Source organism: Phocoena sinus, chromosome 14 (assembly GCF_008692025.1).
Source record: "Phocoena sinus isolate mPhoSin1 chromosome 14, mPhoSin1.pri, whole genome shotgun sequence".
NCBI lineage: Eukaryota > Metazoa > Chordata > Mammalia > Artiodactyla > Phocoenidae > Phocoena > Phocoena sinus.
This window is the reverse complement of record NC_045776.1, coordinates 73,946,622-73,968,302: the sequence shown is the minus strand read 5'-3', so window position 1 is coordinate 73,968,302 and position 21,681 is coordinate 73,946,622. Positions and strand designations below refer to the sequence as shown.

Below are 21,681 nucleotides of genomic sequence, written 5' to 3'. Positions count from 1 at the left end.
AGAAGACACTAATTGGATGGCTAATGAAATACTGAGCAGGTTAAAGAAAAATTGGGCAAAGGGAGGGCTTTAATGCAGGCTCACCACACCTGCAGACACTCCATGCCTTCCTGGAGCTTTCACTGCGCTTCTCCTTTCTTGCACTCTGAAGGTGGCTCCACAGACGCTGTGCACTCAGGTCTGGCCCGTCAAGTGTCCAGCCTTCTCACTAACCACCTCGCCCGAGCGACAGAGAGCTGCGGCAACCAGGCTGCCGGGAACGATGCCCTCCAGGACGTCCTGAGTCTTCTCAATGACCTCTCGAGGTAAGGAAGGCCCAGCTGGGGCTTCCCTGGTGGCGCAGTGGTTGAGAGTCTGCCTGCCAATGCAGGGGACATAGGTTCGTGCCCCAGTCCGGGAAGATCCCACATGCCGCAGAGCAACTGGGCCTGTGAGCCATGGCTGCTGAGCCTGCACGTCCGGAGCCTGTGCTCCACAACGGGAGACGCCACAACAGTGAGAGGCCCGCGTACCGCAAAGAAAGGAAGGCCTGGCTGGAGCTGTGGGAGGAGATGGCTTTTCCTCTGAGTGATTTGGCTTCCTTTGCGGGTGGTTGTCTTTAGAAACATCTTACTAGGCCATCCTGATATGCTCCTGCATCAAGAAAAATAGCAGAGGATGAAGTCATTGAAAAATAGCATTTAGTTCCAAAATAAGAAAATTATTTAGGTGAATATCTACATCATAAAATAACATATTATCATTTGCTTCAATACTTGACTGGCAACAGCCGCTAGCCTTTTGAGTCAATACAATTGCATTCAGTAACTAAACATCTTTACCTTCATTATAGCAAGATTAAAGAATAATCAGCCAGGACCTGTAATTAATTCGCCTTCTCATGCTGTGTCTTTAAAAGAAGATACTCTGTGGAGGTTTAGTCATGTGTGAGCTGTGAGGCCCACAAAAGCTTGTCCACATAAGGCTGCTTATTCTTTGGTTTCTGCTGAAATGTAACAGGTTCAGCTGTGGCAGATCCCAGAGTCTTGAGGCCAGTACAACACTGTATGATCTCTTTGGTCTTGAAGCACTTCTTAAAAAGGAATAAAAGACTAAACTAAAAGCCTCCTACCTTGGGTTTCTAAGTCTTGGTGTTCTGTGAATCGTGCTGAACTACAGGATCTCAATTAAATAAACATCAAGTATCAGAAAATATTCAAAAATCTTTTAAAGTATTATTGGCCGATTATGAGCTTTCATCAGATGTTTACAAAAACCCTTAATTCTCCTTCATAAAAACGTATTGCCAAATCTGTGTCTTCCTCATTAAATATGAAGTCATCAGTTTGTTCAACCTCATTTAGGGAACTTCTGCTTCTGAATTTCTGTAGATAACATTCTCAGCATTGTGGACCTTTTCTTCCTCCTTTTGCAGGAGTCACATAGGTAAAGCCATCCTGAGCCAGCCAGCTTGTGTGTCCAAACTCCTCTCCCTGCTGCTTGACCAACGCCCGTCCCCAAAGCTGGTTCTTATCATTCTTCAGCTGTGCCGGGCGGCACTCCCGCTGATGAGCGTAGAAGACTGTGGGAATGTGGAGCTCCCACCCTGGAGCTACTCTGTCCCCTCCCTAAACAGCGAGCAAGAGGATCCCAGCGACCCAGCGTCCAAGATCGCCTCGTTGCTCTTAGCAAAGCTAGCAGATTACGTGGTCCCAGGTGAGTAGCCTCCTGGACGGAAGAATGGCACTGAGGCGCTCACTTCCTGTGGACGGTCAGACCGAGCTTTCCCTTGTCTACAGCTGCAGCTGTGCTTCCTGTGATAAAAGGGACAGAGCGGGAGAGAGGGAGGACGAGAGATTCCAAAGCCAATGCTTTCCTTATACAGGGGAGCCGCACAAACAACTTCGCAATTTTTTTGTTTGCTTAAAGGATGTCAGACAGTCCTTTCTCCAACCGCTTCCGAACCTGACACCACGTTGACAAAAATCAGCCCCAAGAGTTCCTTAAAAGGAGATAAAGACCCTGGAGAAGAGAGTGAAGCAGTGGATGGCAAGCTCTCTATCTTTATCCACAAGCGGGAAGACCAGTCATCCCATGAAGTTCTCCAACCATTACTAAGGTGATGATTGTAATAGCTATATGCCATCAAGCACTAGCCATGTTGCAGGCACTGTGCTGAGTAAGCCCCTTACAGGTATCAACTGTCTCAGCCCTCTTAACACCCCTAAGAGGTAATCAATGTTACTATCATCCCTGTCATTACGTATGGAGAAACTGAGGCAGAGCTGAAATATAAATGCAGGTCCCTCTGATGCAGAACCCAAACTTTTAACCACAACTCGGTACTGTCTCTCCAGACCCAACAGAGTGAAAATCCTGTTGAGAATGTATCATTTGTGTCCTACGAGGAGTCTATAGTGTGACCTGGGCTTTGAGAAGGAATAATACAGCTTGGTTTTCAGTTATTGGCATCCTTCAGCCATCAGTAAATTTAGGGATACCATTGACTGTGAGGTGAAGAAATAAGAAACTTTTTTATAGCTTTATTTAATCGAAGGATGAATGGTATGATTGCTCAACAAGGAAGTAAAAATATATAATTACTGTCCAAAGATTACAAATCTACAGGGCCCTGTCAGTGGAATCCAGGACAACGAGAAGATCCCACAGAGCACAAGGGAATTTAGGAGAGGTGTTTATGTCTCAGATGGAAGAGTCCTCTCTTCAAATAAATGACTGAATGATGGTGTCATCCTCATAATTGGATCCCTTGTCTGCCATCGTGGCAACCGAAAGCACTACTAGGCTGTTGGCATAGACTAAGCGTGGTCAGGGCAAGTCAGCACATAGATGAAGAAACTTCCAAGGAACATTCCTGGGCACTGTGAAACGTCATAGTACAAATTTGGTGAAAGATTTTTTTGAGAGCCAGGTTTAGGAGGCAGGGGGAGCTGAATTATTAGAAAGGAAGATCCAGTCATTCACACCAAGGCAGCAATCCAGGCTGTTGTTAAAATCCCCTCACTTTGGGATTTAGATCGCTCACTGAGGCCTCCCCCACCTGTGACCATGCCTGTAAAATCATTGCCTCTCTCTGCCTTCCCATTTTAGTAGCTCAGAAGGACGGCCCTTCCGACTTGGTACTGGTGCCAACATGGAGAAAGTCGTGAAAATGGACCGAGACATGACAAAGGTAACCCCAATATGAAGGAACCCGCTCCGCCAAGACCCACAGTCGAAGAACATATGCCAGGCTTCAGGTTTTCAGGAGAAATTTTTTTTTTAATTTCAAGTTACCACAGGGTGAGAAATTGAAGACAGTGGCTTAACTGAGGCCATTTTCAAGAGAACTAGTCAAAATCAATGTATCATTAACGTTAAAATGTAGAAGAGAACTCTTGGTTTTGACCTAGAAATTTTCTTAGCTCTGTTAAGAAAGTTCTACAGCCTAAAAATACTTTAAAAGTGATCAAAAAAAAAAAAAAAAAGTGACCATAGGGTGAAAGGTTAAAAGAGTAATAATAATAGATAATAAGAAATAAAGACAAAAAAGCCCGTGAAAATATAAAAATATGCTCAGGCTCACAGATTACATGATAAATAATTAAAGGGAAGTAATAAAACAATAGTAGTGTATCATTTTTACCTGTCGCACTGATAATGTTAAGATCGATGGTACCCATTATTGCCAAGGTGAGGGTAAATAGGCATTTTCAAGTATCCAGAGACAAGCCTGTCCTTGGCAGTTCTGTTTGTAAAAAACAAAATAGAATCTGTGTACCCATAAATAGGGGATTTGTTAAAGAAATTATTACATTCATATAGTGAAATACTGTACAACTATAAAAAGAATCAGGTAGGTCTAAATATGTAGACATGGATATTCATGATATTTTATGGTATCAGGTTCATATCAATGATCACAATTCACGATGTTTTGATAACTGATAAAAAAGAAACCAAAACTGTGTAGCGTGGCCTATGATTATGTATGTCAGAATCTGCATGGAAAAAATTCTAGAGGACTAACAGTGATCTCTGACTGGGCGAGGACAAAGGATGTTTGTGGAGATTTAACTTTCTACATATAATATTTTAATATATGAATTTATAAAAATGAGCCTGGATTAGGGGAAACAGATTTTTTAAAGTATAATGCTGAGAAGAGTGAAAAGAATATCATGAATGTCTTCAATCTGATCCCCAGGGTGGCTGCTGTGAGGTGATTACAGAAGAGGCGGCAGCTGCTCTGCGAAAAGCAACCAAGTGGGCACAGTCAGGCCTCATCGTCAGTGTCGGGCCACCCGTGGAATCGCTCAACCCAGAGACTGTGAGTGGACTGTCCACAGGGGACAAAAAGAAAACCGCCCAAACTTCCATTTGCCGAGAGAGGAACTCTGAACTTGCCAGGTAAAACCTTTCACAGGTTGGAAGCTGTCTGCACTCTTCTCAGACTTACTTTGTAAAGGATTTGTTTTGAGGGTTTTAATTTTATATCCTCCCCTTGACCTGCTGGAAATGAGGACTGAGGGCTTAAAATACCCATCCGTTGTAGTAGTTGTTCTCAAAGTCAAGTCAGAAAGTGATGACCATCCAGGTGGATCTGAGGTTGTGAGGGACGAATAGGGGGGCCCTCCAGGCTGAGTGGACATCTGTGGCTGGAGGATTGTTTTTCTGAGGAAGGCCACCACCAGGAACACCAGCTATAGTTTTTTTGAGTAGCGGAAATAGTAAACTGTCCTTGCTGCCTTTTCTTCATCCAAACGATACTTGTCACCATCCCAACTGTACACAGAAGCTTCTTTCTAGTTGGAGGAAAGATAAATGCGTGTTGCCCCTGGGAAGTTTGTGTGAGGTTCTGTGCTTGCCAGCCAGAGGCAGATGTAGTGTAGGTCCTTTCCTTGATCACGATGGTTTATACAGTTAAAGGTTTGAGGTCCATTGTTTCCAAGGCTTCTTCAGTTACCAGAAAGAATGGGAGTCACCAAAACCCACTTTTTCCAGTATTTATAACTAGAAAATGTTTGCATCTGGTGTCAAGCCTGAAGCCACTCGTCTGCCTTATTCACCATCACTGGGCACTGACACTTTTCCATGTTGACACTTGCAGGACTGACCCTGTCCGACCTTTCATCAGTGGGCATGTGGCGAACAGCATGGCCGCAGAAGTGATCGCCTTGCTTCACAGCTTGCTGACGGCGCCTGAGTCAAATGCTGCTCAGATATGGACCACGACAGCAGAGAAGGCTAGTACGCTGTTGCTGCTTAAAAGAGGAAGCAAGACAGAAGTTAATGTTCTGTTCTAGCAAAGGACATTCTAACAAAGAGAGAGTTCCCAGACTGGCCAGATATACTTGTTAACTGTGTTTCCCCTGAAATTTGCTTTGATTCAGTAGCTTCAACTCTGTTAACCCACATCCCCTTTCACTGCCAGTTCTGATTTCACGGAAGGCAGTCTAGTGTTCTCAGGAAAAGAATGGCACTCCTTGTTTCTCCTTCTTGCTTATATTTGATTGGTACTAACATTAGGAAATCATGTGGCCTTGGTTTATTGGATTTGTTAAGTGTACTTACTAAGTCCTAAGGAGGCCTCTGTGTGATTTACACTCCCTGAGTGCTCTGTCAGTAATTCATTTTTACAAACAGTAGTTCAGTTTCCTGAAAACTAGGGTTTGGTAATCAATTTCCCTTTTCCCAGTCATTCGTGATGTGAACACCTTATAACGTGTCCTAAAGATACTTGGGTATTGAGATGTAGGCAGTATGCTGTTATGGTTTTCCTGCAGATAAATTTTTGCTTTAGTTTAGGGGTTTTATTAACAGTGTTTGATTCTCCCATATTTTGAGGTTGTGTATTTCCAGTTCTGTCCAATCATGTAAGGCAAATATGCCAAGAATGTCAGTGGTCATACCTGATAATTATTTCACCCCTCTCATGTCCAGAGTTCCTTTAGCACATGGGACCCAGGCACTGTTGTAGACACTGCATCATGCTTAGTATCAAAACAACCAGAGCTTTATCTCCCACTGCATGGGCTGCTTCTTACACTTAGGTTCTGTCTCGTGCGCTGATGTACATTCCACAATTGGGGAAATATGCAGAAAGCATTCTGGAAAATGGCAGCAGTAGTGGCAGAAAACTCGCCAAACTTCAGAGAATCGCCCGCCAGGCTGTCGCTGCACTGTGTGCACTTGGAGGCTTCAAAGAGACAATCAAGATGGGGTCTGAGGTTCAGGTAACCAGCCACCATCTTCCCAAGTCATCGCTTTCCCCTGTATGTAAGTCCATTGATTAATTGCTCATCTGTAAGACAAGTGTCATCCACCCAGCTGGACAAAAATCCTGGTTCCTTTAAGCTAAGAAACTCGTGAGTTCCAATCCACACTGTGCTGCAGATGAGTCAGATACTAGTGCAGTACCATGTAACGTTAACTACAGTACTTGTGTCCTGTGGTGGTGTTAATATTGGCAATGTTTTAGAATTGAAAGTTTGAATTTGTATCATATTGTGATCACCTCGACGTAAGGTTTTAAGACCTATAATTTTAACTCATGTTCAGGGCTTGGTATCTGCGTTATAAGAAACTATTACTGTAATGCCGGTAATGACAGCTGTAAGTTTCCTCTTCCCACTTGTCACATGAGATAATTGCTCACACCATCAGAGCTGGTAGGTAGTGCTAATCCCTCTGTGTCTCTAGGTTTTAGGTAGAGGAATATCAGGAAGCGTCGGAGTAGTGGCTTCTATCAATGAGCAGGAAGGTATAGCTACAGTCAAATTCCCACCCATAGACTGTAGAAAGACGTCGCAAGCATCAGACACACTGACTATTCCATTGTCTAGACTTTGTGTTCCAAGATCAGAGGTAAGGTGATTTTTAAATGCATCTTAAAATGTTACTGCAGATGGTAACCGTACTGAATGAGTAATATGCACATACACAGTACAGAAGCACAGATACTTGGTTTTCTTAAATTTTACTCGTGACATGTATTTACCTATTGGGCATAATCATTTAATAGTAACATTTGTGTGGAAATTTTTACCTGGATGACAAAATTCATTTCTTTGGTTTGGAATATTCCACAGTGTATTGTATGTTTAATTGTTTGGGTCTAGCTTGCAATTCTGTATGGTGATTTGATTCTTTTTAACTGAAATTTTGAGAATTAACTCCAGATGATAATAACACCCTCATTTCTTATAAACTAACTACTTGAATTTAACTTTTTGCCATGCCCCTCCCCCCACCGCCATCAGGCATTGCCTCTTCATAAACTGTCCATTACTGAGAAGGTAGTACAGGCAGTCCAGTCCATGTTGCTTCCTCAGGAGGGAAGTCTCTCTATTCATACCTCACTTCCTGCAACAGGAGATGGGTCAGCTCCTGTGATGGCAGTCGTTCGGCTCCTGGCTGAAATAAGAACAAGGTGAGCACCCTCCAAAGATCCCCTAATGTGCTGAGGTGGTGCAGGCACAGAGACAGGGGTCCTCCATGGGGGCCCTCTGCACCAGGCTTAGTGGGTCCGCAGCGTGAACTTCATGCCAAACTGAGTAACAGAAACCATCCTCTTGTGCTATGTTTACTACAGTTTTTGTTGCATTCCCCAGTTTCTGCACTTTGAAATAAAGTTTAGCTGTTTCCCTAAGAAAGTAAATAAACAAAATATGATTGATATATAGAGCACATACATGAGGCTTCACTGATTTGCTTTGGTTAAAGAACTTTGTCCTGTCACAGGAATTCTTCTGCAGCTTTGCCTTTTTTAAAGTGGTTCGGACCACATTAGTACCTATCTGGTCCATCTGCTTTCCAGACTGCTGAGGAGGAAATTAGGGAATGCTCGCAAGTACTGGAGTTGGAAAGAAAATACGTTTATTTACAATGAAACAACAGCAAGTTTCTTTTGACAATGAAACTTGTCAGAAAGTTCTAATATGTGTTTTGAGTTAGGTGAGAGAGATCAGCATACAGATTTCCCAAGTGTTTGGACCTCTCTTGTTCCCAGAACGTTAATATTGCCCACGGAGCGCCGGTTAGGAAGAGCTGTTAAGAGATGGTGCTGATTTCTACCTGGCACTTGGTGACTTCATTTAGGGAGGTGGCAGCCATTTTTCCCTTTTCCGATTGTCCACGCAGTGTCAGCAGTTAGTATGCGGGGCACAAGAGAAGTTATATACTTCCCAGCCAGTCCAGCTCAGAAAAAAAGCAAGAGGAATGGGGAGTTTGAACCTTGTTTAAATTAGAGGATAAAATTGATTGAAATGTTTTTCACAGTTGACTTTTTAGAGAATGACCATTGATGACTTTGAAATATTGTAAATCTTTTAACATTAAGAGCATGCCTGGTCATGGCCCAGCTTTTAGAAGACAGCTTATTTTGTGAAGAATTCATACAGCAGTGTCCAGCAGCTGTTGAAGTTCTCAACCTAGTAGCCCAGGAATGCAGTGCTGGTAAGTACCTGTTACTTTCCTTTCTACCCTATTGTCTTAAGTTTTGTCAGCACATTTATAATTTGATAATGGAATGTTAACTGTTTTCATGTACACATCCAACAGCTGAACTCTAAACACAACACTTACCACAATTTACTTTCATTTCAGATCTAGAAATGTAAATTAAAACCTTCAGTATATGCCAACTAGGAAATCAGCATTTTTCAATTTAACTTTAGGACCACTATGTCAGAGTGTTTTCTTTTCCCCATTCATATTAATTAGTTGCCTTTATTTCTCAATTAGAATTATGTATGAGCTGCAGATACTTTCTGACTATTGTCATTGGCCACATTTGAATTCAGAATCAAGAATTTGCACTAACATCCATCTTTGTGTGTGTGTGTGTTCCTCTGTGTCTGTGTGTGTGTGTGTGTGTATGGAAAAGTTCAAACAAATACAAGAATAGAGAGACTTTTTTAGTAAAATGAACCCTCACGTTTCCATCATCTAGTTTCAACAGTTATCAACTCAGAGCCAATCCTGTTTCATCTACGCTGCACCCTCCTGGATTATTTTTAAGCAGATTTTTAGATATTCCTTTATTTTATCCATAAATATTTTAGTATGTGTGTCAAAAATAAGGACTCTTAAAATAACCACAATATCAGTATCACATCTAAAAAATTTACAGTAATTCTTTAATATTATTAAATATCTAGTCAGTGTTCAACTTTCTAATGTTCTCATAAAGTAATACTTGTTTTTACATTTGTTTATTTGAATCAGGATCCAAATAAAGTTCATCTATTATAATTCATTGCTGTCTTTTAAATCTCTTTTTAAAAAAAATTCCCCTCAATATCTTTTCTTCCCTTGCAACTTATTTGTTGAAGAGTTTCCCACAGTCTGGATTTTGCTGATTATATCCTGTGGTGTCATTTAATGTGTCCTTTGGTCCTCAAATTTCCTGTAAATTGATAGTTGGCCTGGGTGTTTTTAAAGTGAAAATTTACCCTTTATCCTCAAGGACATAGTAGGACTGTAAATGTAATTGTTCACAATTAGATTAGCATTTCTCCAATGCTCTATTACTAGTATTTTCATAAACTGTAAAGAAGAAGTGGATATCCTTCCCTTCCCTAATGGTTTTAGTTTTATCCTTTTTTTTTTTTTTGGTCATTTCTGTTATCTATATTATTTACTGTCTCTCATGTTGTTTGCTTTTTTTCAGTAACTCTCTAATCTCTTTTCTGTCCTTAAATTTTTGTCCTTTTTCATGTGGCAGTGATTTCTGTTGGTTTGTTTTCGCTTTTTATCTTCATTCTGTATCTGTTTTACTTCTCAAATCTCCTTCCCTTAATAAGCATGGTTCTCTGGAGCCAACAACTGTTAAAAAAAACCTCAGAGAGGGACTTCCCTGGTGGCACAGTGGTTAAGACACCATGCTCCCAATGCAGGGGGCCTGGGTTCGATCCCTGGTCAGGGAACTAGATCCCACATGCATGCCACAACTAAGAGTTGTCCTGCCACAGCTAAAGAGCCAGTAAGCTCTAACTGAGGAGCACATGTGCCACAACTAAGGAGGCTGCCTGCCACAACTAAGGCCTGGTGCAACCAAATAAATAAATAAACTATTAAAAAAAAAAACCTCAGAGAGACCCCAAGAAAAGGGAAAAAGAACAAAAGAAAAGGAGCTTGCTTTCTTGGGTGAACTTACTTATGCTAAATACTTGCTTATAATTTACTTTTGTACTTATGGTATGTAGTTCCCTGCCTCTGCTTTCAATATTCTTGGCTTAGATTGCATCCTAAGACTTATTTGACTGATTTTAGCAAGCATATAACTTGCTGAATGAATCACTTACTATTCTATAGGACTCTTTCTGGGTATCTTTTATATATTTTATGGAATAAAGGGGTCTTACTCTGTGAAATTAACTTTGGTACTTAATGTACAAGCCAGGAATCATAATAATTTAGAGCAAATGGTTTTAATAATAACCCACTAACCCATTTTTTTCTGTGGAAAAGAACCCTGTGGTAAGAAAGAGTTGGAAAGAAACGTGGGGGAAGTTCTTACTAATTTTTACAAAAGAGAAGACTATGAGCTTATACATAGCGATTTATATTCTAAAATACTGTCCTATGTCAAGTGCAACAGTCCTTAATAACTCACTTATTAGATTATCAGAAAGAACTCTGAGGTTAAATGTAGATATCCAAGTTTGCTGATTCCTGAGTCATTTACCTGTATTTAAACAAAAACAAAAACAAAAACAGGGCTTCCCTGGTAGCGCAGTGGTTAAGAATCTGCCTGCCAAGGCAGGGGACATGGGTTCAAGCCCTGGTCTGGGAAGGTCCCACATGCCGCAGAGCAACTAAGCCCGTGCGCCGCAACTACTGAGCCTGCGCTCTAGAGCCCGCGAGCCACAACTACTGGGCCCGTGTGCCACAACTACTGAAGTTCATGCACCTAGAGTCCATGCTCCACAGCAAGAGAAGCCACCGCAATGAGAAGCCCGCACACCACAACGAAGAGTAGCCCCCGCTCGCCGCAACTAGAGAAAGCTCGCGTGCAGCAACGAAGACCCAATGCAGCAAAAAAAAAAAAAACAACCCATATCTGAATTACTTTTCAACACAGTAGTGGATTCTTTTTTTTTTTTCTTTTTAATTAATTTATTTGTTTTTATTTTTGGCTGTGTTGGGTCTTCATTGCTGCATGTGGGCTTTCTCTAGCTGGGGTGAGCGGGGACTACTCTTCGTCGCGGTACGCGGGCTTCTCATTGTGGTGGCTTCTCTTGTTGTGGAGCATGGGCCCCAGGCGTGCGGGCTTCAGTAGTTGTGGCTCACCAGCTCTAGAGCACAGGCTCAGTAGCTGTGGCACATGGGCTTAGTTGTTCCACAGCATGCGGGATCTTCCCAGACCAGGGCTTGAACCCATGTCCCCTGCGTTGGCAGACAGATTCTTAACCACTCCGCCACCAGGGAAGCCCCAGTAGTGGATTCTTATAGCCTGCTAGGGAGTCAGAGCCTGTGCTCAGAAGAAATGCTGTTTAATAAATGAGATCCAAAGTGGTGGGTAGAGGAGAAAGAGTTCTTCGATTATTTATTTATTTATTTAATTTTATTTTTTTTGGCTGCGTTGGGTCTTTGTTGCTGCGCACGGGCTTTCTTTAGTTGCCGCGAGCGGGGGCTACTCTTCATTGCAGTACGCAGCCTTCTCATTGCAGTGGCTTCTCTTGTTGTGGAGCACAAGCTCTAGGCACACGGGCTTCAGTAGTTGTGGCACACAGGCCCAGTAGTTGTGGCTCGCGGACTCTAGAGCGCCGGCTCAGTAGTTGTGGTGCATGGGCTTAGTTGCTCCGCAGCATGTGTGATCTTCCCAGACCAGGGCTCGAACTTGTGTCCCCTGCCTTGGCAGGTGGATTCTTAACCACTTCACCACCAGGAAAGTCCCTGATTTTTATTTTTTAATGTATCAAGATTTTTAAATTTCATATATGAAAGTGTCATAAAATGTATATGTGATAATATATTGATTCTCTAAAATGAAAAAATTTTCAATGAATTCCTTTTATTATTTTACTTCATCTGGGATGAATTAAGCCACGGACTTGGCCATTGTAATGTTAACTCATTCATAGCTAAATTTTATAGCTTCTCTAACCCAAAGAAAAGAGTACCTAGTTCCATTTGGTCTAGGAAGATAGCACTACAGAGCTTTTTCTCATAAAGAAATATACCTGGGGACTTCCCTGGTGGTCCAGTGTCTAAGACTCTGGTCTCCCAATGCAGGGGGTCCGGGTTCAACCCCTGGTCAGGGAACTAGATCCCACATGCCACAACTAAAGATCCCACAGCTGTAATGAAGATCCTGCACGCGGCAACGAAGATCCCGCATGCCGCAACTAAGACCCGACACAGCCAAATAAATAAATAAATACTAAAAAAAAAAGAAAAAGAAAGAAAGAAAGAAATATTCCTGGGGAGTTAACTGGATCCCTTGGTTGAAACAGCATAGGAAATAGATTGTGAAACTGAAGAAGAGACATGGAAACCGAAAAAGTTCTCAACTTTTTTTTTATACTCTTACAGATAGCAGAATCTCTCAGATTTCCTTTTCTCCCTCCTTCCTAAATGTACACATTCCCTGAGCCAGAGGTTCTCACACTTGGAAAGTTTGTAAGAATCTCTGGGAGGCAAGTTTAAAATGCTTTCCAAGCACCACCAAAAAGTTAGAAGTCAAGGGTGGGCCTGGGCAGTGTGATGCAAGTGGCCCTCACAGCTCACTTGAAGAAACTGCTCTAAGTTTTGCCTTGACCCACCTTCTTTGCTTTATCTGCCCTTCCTTGTGCTTTCATGGCTTCTGCTGTGGGCAGTCCTTCTCTTGAGGTGCAGGCCTGGTAGCTATTTTTCATAGAAGGAACCCCCCGCAAGCCCCAGCCTCATGAATATACCACATTTAAAACCAAAGTCATCATTTACTCTGGAATCCACTCTCCTTTCCGAATTCCCTATTCTTGGTTATACTTGCGCTATTGTTGACCCTCAGACACTGAGTCCTTCCACATCCAGTCAGTTGCCATATCTGATTCTTCCTTTGAAATGCTCCTGAAATTTATCTCTTTTCTGTTCATCTCCACTACCAGCTCTTTTAAGTCGGGTGCTTTTTATCTCGTGTTTAGGCATATGCGTTATTCTCCAAACTTTTCCTTCTTGCACTTTGTATTTTCCCATTGTCATCACAGTTACCTTCCTGAAGCCCCGATTTGAGTGGCTGCTTGTCAGGTGCATAGAGCTGTCACTGAGAGGCTGGCTTTCCTAAGTGCGGTTACTACTGTTAAGTTGTCATTTATAGATTGGAATGAATTTACAGCCGGGTCTGGCACTTACTTGTTACTATGGCTAAAGTACAGTACAATCAGCCTTTTCTTTCTTGAATTTGTAGCTTAGGAGCTTTTTTTTCTCTTACTAGATGCTATAAAAATCTCCTCTTATGTTAAGCCTACTTCATGGCAGACATGCCTCAACTCTGCCAAACAGCCCCCACTCCCTTCCTTCTTCCTAAGAATTGCTTTTCCCTTATTATTTGGTCTGATTCCACCTATCTGCATTGAAGTATCTCCATGACACTTGTTACTGGTTGCTTATAAGGACACTGCTGCAGATGTTATTCACTGTATCCTCCAGCATTCTGTGTATCAGGTCTCTCAGAATAATTTTTAAGTCATTTTAACAAAAATAATTGGAAAATGTTTATTAAAAATAATTGGGCTCTTTATGAGTAGTCAGTTTTACATTTATGTAATGGACTCCACGAATCTATAACTAAATAGTTTCCCCCTCTTTGGTTTGTCTATTGGCAAGCACAGATCTAGACTTGTGTCCCTGACTCCCAGGTGTAAATAGAGAACACTAGACACGTACCTCATGGCCTGGCCTCACTCCTGGCTCCACTTCGACTATTTCATCTTTGATCACTGTCTAATCCATATCATTGGATTGTATTAGGTGTCTTAAGTGTCTGTAGGTACTAGGTATGTCAATAAATCTTTCTTGCTACTATCCTAAACATATTCTGTGGTTTACTTTTATTAGAGTACATCTTATTCTTCCTAAGACATCTTTTTAAGTTGAAATATAATTTGCATACCACACAATTTACCATTTTTAAAGCGTACGAGTCAGTGGGTTTTTACATTGGGCTGGCCAGAAAGTTCGTTCAGGTTTTTCGATAAGATGTTACAGAAAAACCCTAACGAACTTTCTGGCCAACCCAGTACATTCAGAGCTGTGCAACCATCACCACTAATTCCAGAACATTTATAACCACCCCCCGCGAAGAAAACCCTCTGTATTCGTTATCCCCACCCCCTTCCCTCAGCCCCTGACAACCGTCAGTCTACTTCCTGTCTCTGGATTTGCCTGTTCTGGGCATTTCATATAAATGGAATCATATAGTATGTGTGTGGCCTTTTGTGTCTGGTTTCTTTCACTTAGCATAATGTTCTCAAGGTTTGTCCGTATTGTGGCAGGTATCAAGTAGTTCATTACTTTTCATGGCTGAATACCTTTCCATTGTATGGATAGACCATTTTGTTTATCCATTGATCAATTTATGAATACTTGTGTTGCTTCTAACTTTTGGCTATTGTGAATAATGCTGCTATAAACATTCATATATAAGTTTTTGTGCATATGACTCCGTTTTCAATTCTGTTGCATATATATAGGAGTGGAATTGCTGGGTCTTACAGCAGTTCTATGTTTTAAGTTGAGGAACTGCTTCCTTTTTTGAGGGACCATTTTCGAAAGTGGCTGTGCTTATTACATTCCCACCAGCAACGTATGAGGGTCCCGGTTACTCCATACTCTAGCCAACACTGGTACTGTCTTTTTTATTATAACTAGCTTAGTAGGTGTGAAATGGTATCTCATTTGCCTTTTCCTAATGACCAATGACGTTGAGCATCTTTTCACATGTGTATTGACCATTTGTATATCTTCTTTGGACAAATATCTGTTCAGCTTTTCTGCCTGTTTTTAGTTAGGTTATTTGTCTTTTTATTGTTGAGTTATAACAGTTCTTTATATATTCTAGATATACTTGTCCCTGATCAGATATGATTTATAAGTACTCCCTCCCATTCTGTGGGTTATCTTTTCACTTTCTCAAGTGTCTTTTGAAGCACAAAGATTTTTTTTTTTTTTTTTTTTTTGCGGTACATGGGCCTCTCACTGCTGTGGCCTCTCCCGTTGCAGAGCACAGGCTCCGGACGCACAGGCGCAGTGGCCATGGCTCACAGGCCCAGCCGCTCCGTGGCATGTGGGGTCTTCCCAGACCGGGGCATGAACCCGTGTCCCCTGCATCAGCAGGCGGATTCTCAACCACTGCGCCACCAGGGAAGCCCTGAAGCACGAAGATTTTTCATTTTTATGAATCCAGTTTCTCAAATTTTCTTTCATTGCTTGTGCTTTGTGTATCCTATCTCAGAAACCATTGCCTAATCTGAAGTCATAAATATTTATACCAGTATTTTCTTGTAGGAGTTAGAGTTTTAGCTATAGGTTTTTTAGGTCTTTGATCCATTTTGAGTTTTTGTGTGTCATGTGAGGTACTCCTGAGACATCTAACTCTTGACTATTCTAGAGTAGTGTCACAGTGCCAAGCCATCCAGAATTCCCTTCCTTCTCTGCTTATTGAAATTCTGACTTTTCTGAGATCTGATTATTAAGCCTTTCTAGCTCCTGGAATGAAGTCACACCTCTGTGCCTGTGTTTGTGTCTTATGTCACATAATAACACACTCTAGCCTTGCACTATGTTCTTTATTGTATGTGTGTATGCATATACATGTCTTATCTCTCCCAGACTGGGGACTTCAGCTCGTATTAACTTTGTATTTTCCAACATCTAGCACTGTGCCTTGCTCATAGGAGATGTTCAGCAGGTTATAGACTTTTAGAAAATCAAGTTAGATGATAAGAGTAATAGTTTTCGGGAACTTCCCTGGTGGCGCAGTGGTTAAGAATCTGCCTACCAATGCAGGGGACATGGATTCGAGCCTTGGCCCAGGAAGATCCCACATGCCGCGGAGCAACTAAGCCCGTGTGCCACAACTACTGAAGCCTGCGCGCCTAGAGCCCGTGCTCTGCAACAAGAGAAGCCACCGCAGTGAGAAGCCCGTGCACCTCAACGAAGAGTAGCCCCCGCTCGCTGAAACTAGAGAAAGCCTGCACACAGCAACGAAGACCCAACGCAGCCAAAAATAAATTTTAAAAAAAATAGTAGTTTTCATTTAATAGATGATAATAAGAGCTTTCATTTATTGAGTGTTTGCCCTGTGCCAGGGACTTGGCTAAAGGCTCTACTTGTGTTATTTTAGCTCATCTTCACAACCACCCTGTGAGGCACAGGTACTATTATTACGCCTATATTGGAAGTGAGATGGTAAATATCAAGTAATGGAGCCAGATTCTGAATCCAGGCAGCCTAACGCCAGAGCCTGTGCACTTGACCCCATTGCTTTGCTGCTGAGCTACACGTAGTAGACAAAGATGTCTCAGGGTATTTGCTCTTTTGTAAGAATTTGAGTAATCTTTTGTAAGCATTTTATTGCTCTGACCCTACTCCAAAAGAGTTGGAGCCCTCTCAGGAGTTGTAGGACTTATTTTCACTTATTCAATGTCTCCCCCTCCAGGAGAGCGACTGGCAGTTGTGGAAGTGCAGTGTGAACGGCTGAGGATGCTCTACCGGGACTGTGCTCGGCCCCCGCCACCTCCACTGCAGGCTGACCGGAGACAGGTGAGCCCTCTGCAGTGTCCCACACCTGCTGCCTGTCTGCAGCACGCGCCTGAAGAATTACAGAATGCCAAGCAGCATGTTAATGGCACTGAGAATGGGTGTTTGCAAAGCCATTTGGAGGTGTATGCTCTGCAGTGACATACTCTCATCCTTGAATGTCAAAGCACGTTGATTTGTCATTCTGAGTATCGAAAGATTATAGCAGGGGAGCAGAACTCATTGATTTGTAAATAATTTCTATGTTATCAATAACAGAAAAAGAAAACGTTTTTGAAATTAGATCTATAGTTCATCTCGTAATAATAAGTATACATAGAGAGAAAGAGTGACTAAAAAGCCAAAGTGGCACAGAGAAAGTCAGTACTGAGTGATATCACTTATATGTGCAATCTAAAATATACAACAAACTAGTGAATAAAACAAAAGAAAAAGCAGACTCACGGGGAAAAACAAGTTACACTGGGGGAAAAAAAAAAGCAAAAGAGGCAAAAATGTTCAATATTGGCATTCTGTGAATGTTCTTAGCAGCATGATTCATAATAGCTGAAAAATAGAAATAACGTAAATGTCCATCAGCTGATGAATGAATGCGTAAAATGGGTATATTCATACAATGGAATATTACTCAGCCTTTAAAATTAATGAAGTGGTAATACATGCTACAATATGGATAAACCTTGAATTATGCTAAGTGAAAGAAGCCAGTCACAAAAGACCACATATTGTATGATTCCATTTCTTGTGATGTCCAGAGCAGGCAAATCCATAGAGACAGAAAACAGGCAGATAAGTAGTTGCCAGGGACTGGGAAGGAGAGAAGGGTGGGAATTGACTTCTAATGGGTACCATTTCTTTTAAGGGGGACAGAAATGTTCTAAAATTAGATTGTGGTGATGGTTGCACAACTCCGTGAATATACTAAAAACCATTAAATTGTACACTTTAACTGGGTGAATTGTACGTTATGTGAATTTTATCAGAAAAAAATCAGTGCATCTAGGTAAGAGTATACAAAAGTTGTTGTATTCTTGCAGTTTTTCTGTAGCTTTGAAATTATTTCAAGATAAGAAAGTTAAAAATCTGTAAAAGAAGAAATGTCACCTGAAATCTCAACATCTCCATTTTGTGTTTGCAATTCTATTGAATGAGGGTGTCTTTCCCCAATGCAGCCCAAAGAGATTACGTGGAGCCCCTCACGAGTATTTCCACCTGTCCGAGCCTGCATGTTCTCATCGCACCTCACTTCCGTCACCTTCCTTGCTGACCCCAGCGCTGGGGGCGGTCTGCCCCGGGGCACATTTATCTATGCCACCTCACCACTGCCCATTCAGGTGAGAAATCACATGACATACTGTCTTCTGCCTCTTTCCTTCAAATGTGAGAGAAAGAGGAAGTTCAAGGGCCCACAGTGAGCCCTCTGATTGCGCACTTCTTGTGTTTCTTCAGGCCCCATCTTTCTACTGGGAAATTGAAATTGTTTCCTATGGAGATAGTGATGATGACACTGGACCAATAGTTTCCTTTGGCTTTGCTACAGAAGCAGAGAAAAGAGACGGGGCTTGGACTAATCCAGTGGGCACTTGTCTTTTCCATAAGTAAGTGGCTACTAACGCTGTTATTAAAAAAAAAAAAAAAAAAGTAGTGGATGTGGGTGGGTTTTTTTTTTTTTTTCATGTGGGTGTTTTAAAACTAAAGTAATATCATTTTAATCTCTACTCTAAAAAATGTAGAAAATACCAGCTGGAAATATACTCATATTTAGTGAATGAGAGTAGCTCTTAGGATTTCTCTTCTGATTACTCTCATGCTACTGTTCACTACTTACCTTCCTCTGTGTTGCCTGATTAGCCTTGTCTTTGACTTCTCTTTGTTTTTTTCACAGCAATGGCCGAGCCGTGCACTACAACGGCTCCAGTTTATTACAGTGGAAGAGCGTTCGCTTAGACGTGACTCTCTCTCCTGGTGCGTGCGGTGGGAGTTTTTTTTTTTTAACCCTGTGTATTTCTGTTGTTCCCAGGTCTGGGTCAAAATAGGTTAAAATTAATGAAACTTGGCAACTGAAAACGGACACTGTCTTCCAGTGAAAATGAAATACTTGTCATTGTTGTCCCCTAGTTTACACAAAACCTCTCATTTTATGAGGCACTGTTCTCCTTAAAGCCTCCATCTGGTAACTTAGGAGTCACATTGACTTTCGTTCCTCCATCATTAGAAGAATCTGAGATTTTGCTTTTCTCCAAAATTTGGTCTTTCATCAGCTTTTCATTGATGAATAGCTTAAAAAAAAACCCTCTACCAGTTGCCTTGAGGCACTCAAGAAATTCATTATCAATAGGTAAAGATACATGCTGTAGACTTTGCTCTTGGTAGCCTAAACATCTGGTCCAGCTTCAGCACATCTTCTGCCCAGATGTTTCAGTCACATAGTCAATTCAATGAAAAGAAAATCTTTCCCCTCTTCTTTTTAAGCCTCCATATAACTAACTTCATCTGTAATAGTAGATGAATTGGGATCAGTCCTACCTGCTCCAGAAGTAGCAAAATATAGACACTGTCCTCTTGACATTAGAAGCAGCCAAACATGTTGGCTACTTATTTTCAGACAGTACATCTTAGCATCATCTCTGATAAAACTGAAATTATTAAATATAACAGATGATCTTGGATGCTTGCATAGGGGTTACTAAGTCACTGAACCCAATAGATAACTTCTTGTAGCAGTCTGGGGGGTAATTTTGCTTATCCTTGAGGGAGCTGTTTATTAAATTGCACTTTTCCAGTGAGCATGGTATTTTTAGTTATGGTCAAGTTATGCCTTGGAAATTACTTCCTGGCAAGTTGTTTCTCTCTTACTTTATGGAGACAGCTCTGTAATCTCAACTGAGCGAGGGGTAGTAGAGACAGCAGGGGATCCATAGTGGGCGTTCTATTCATTTGTTATAGTTGATTGTTATTTTGTTTGATCATAGTTTTTGAGAATATTTTGGACCAGACCTCAAGCAAACATACCACCCCTTTCTCAGAGAAATGTGTCTGTGTGGGAATAGGATTCAGGAACGCACTTATTACAACAGGATCCCAATCTCTGTACCAACATTTTCAGTGTCTGTTGATCAGCAGATACTCTTTGAGCATCTCCTACATGTTGGGCCCTCTTCTGGGCCCTTCGGGTGCCATAGTGAACAGTGACAAGTCCCCAGCCATTGGGAAGGCCAGCCTAGTGGTTTCAAAATCATATGAGACTCTGATCAAAAACAGAATCACAGAACTTCATGCGCTTATTGGAGATTTTACAAAAGGTTAATTTTAAAGCTACGTGTGCTAGCAGCTTGCCTGAGACAGCCTCTAGTAGTGCTGATGTGGTGGATATGGTCCCCTTGGTTCTTTAAGTTCTACCACAATATCTAGTCACTTCATCAGAAAACAGCTTGGCTTATATGATCTTCACTTCCTGCAAAAATGCCTTAAATACACGTAAGTAAGGGGACAGAGTGTGATTTAATGGTGTATGTTTAGCTTACATTGTAGGTTGAGTTTAAAATTATATTTTTTTAGATCCTTTCTAAGTCTTCTGCAAACTTACTGAGAAAATATTACCTTTTTACCTTTATGCATAAGTAATCTGGTACGTGTCAAAAGAGAAAAACTTGTATTCCTCTATTAAAAAATCATACCCCCCCCCAAAAAAAATCATACCCAGTGTTTTCCCTTTTTGTCTTGGCTGCCTGGAAAATAAAAGCTAAATTTAATGTGTAATTGTGGTAAATAACTTAACCTCAGACACTAGGTATTTTTGTTCTTCTAAACAGAAATTGTTTATTTCTATTGTGTTACTCTCTCTATATATAAATACAAGGTACTCCATGTCTTTTTCAGCTGTAACTGATGGCATGAATAAATAAAAGCCAAGATAGTCAATGATATGTAGTCTCATGCCAGTTGCAAATTGAAAGTTTAGTTAATAGTCAATAAAAGGGAAAAAAAAAGTGTTGTTTCCGTCCTGTTCTCTGCCCTAGGTGACGTGGCAGGAATTGGCTGGGAGAGAACCGAGGGAACGCCTCCTCCTCCAGGGCAGCCAGCCAAAGGCCGAGTGTACTTCACATACTGTGGGCAGCGCCTCTCACCGTATCTTGAAGATGTCTCGGGTGGGATGTGGCCTGTGGTTCACATTCAGAAAAAGGCAGGTTATCTTTTTGGGAAAGGAAACAAAATTCTCTTCAGTAATTTATTCCATCAAGAATGGAAAAATTAAAGACACCAAACGTGGCCTTGTTGACGTAACGTGTGGTACCTGATAACAGAAGGAACCACAAACAAACCTGAAGAAGTGGGTCCTTCCTTTGCATTGAACCTGAGTGCTTAACTGCTTTGACTTCCTTCTGGCAGTCTTTCCAAAACTATAATGCAAGGGACACTAGTGTTCTTTCCAATGGCAGTAAAATGAGTCTGTCATTAAATAAGTTTTGAACGTGACCGTCTCGGGTCACTTTCGTATGTCAGAAGCTCAGAGGAATCCTTCGGTAAAGATTCAAAACTTCAACTTTATTTAACCCAGCATCCCTGCACATATACTTAATCATGGAACTCTTTTTTTTTTTAAAGGAGCATCTATTAACAGTTAATGTTCTGTGAAACATTACTACTTACTACAGGGCGGTAGCTCCCAAATCCTTATCTCCAGCCCAGATCTCTCCCTAAATTCCAGACACAAATATTCAGCAGTCTAGGCAACATTTAGAAATAGATGTTCCATTGACATGTCAAAGTTAAAACTGAGCCTAACTCTGCCCCATACCCTAACCTGCTTCTTCCCTAGCCTTCCTTGTCTTGGGAAGTGGCACCTCCATCCTTGCAGTTGCTAAGGCCAAAAACCTTGGCATCCTTCTTGACTTCTCTTTTCTTCCTGCTCCACATCCAGTCTGTCAGCAAACCTTGTTGACCCTACCTTCAAAA

General features: G+C 41.5%; 1 protein-coding gene across 9 annotated transcripts in view; it reads left to right on the top strand.

Moving 5' to 3' along the window:
- Window positions 1–21,681, top strand: part of HECTD4 (HECT domain E3 ubiquitin protein ligase 4) — a 190,588-nt gene that overhangs the window by 114,047 nt on the left and 54,860 nt on the right. For all 9 annotated transcript variants that reach the window (XR_004353147.1, XM_032654317.1, XM_032654314.1 and 6 more), the window contains 15 exons: window positions 152–305; window positions 1,415–1,695; window positions 1,909–2,098; window positions 3,091–3,172; window positions 4,187–4,389; window positions 5,090–5,225; window positions 6,033–6,215; window positions 6,682–6,846; window positions 7,242–7,411; window positions 8,321–8,436; window positions 16,625–16,728; window positions 17,898–18,059; window positions 18,175–18,323; window positions 18,611–18,690; window positions 20,745–20,908. Coding sequence is in view for 8 of the 9 variants with exons in the window: in XM_032654317.1 (XP_032510208.1) it covers window positions 152–305; window positions 1,415–1,695; window positions 1,909–2,098; window positions 3,091–3,172; window positions 4,187–4,389; window positions 5,090–5,225; window positions 6,033–6,215; window positions 6,682–6,846; window positions 7,242–7,411; window positions 8,321–8,436; window positions 16,625–16,728; window positions 17,898–18,059; window positions 18,175–18,323; window positions 18,611–18,690; window positions 20,745–20,908 (2,339 nt within the window). In the remaining variant the exon portion in view is untranslated. The remainder of the gene's footprint in view (window positions 1–151; window positions 306–1,414; window positions 1,696–1,908; window positions 2,099–3,090; window positions 3,173–4,186; window positions 4,390–5,089; window positions 5,226–6,032; window positions 6,216–6,681; window positions 6,847–7,241; window positions 7,412–8,320; window positions 8,437–16,624; window positions 16,729–17,897; window positions 18,060–18,174; window positions 18,324–18,610; window positions 18,691–20,744; window positions 20,909–21,681) is intronic.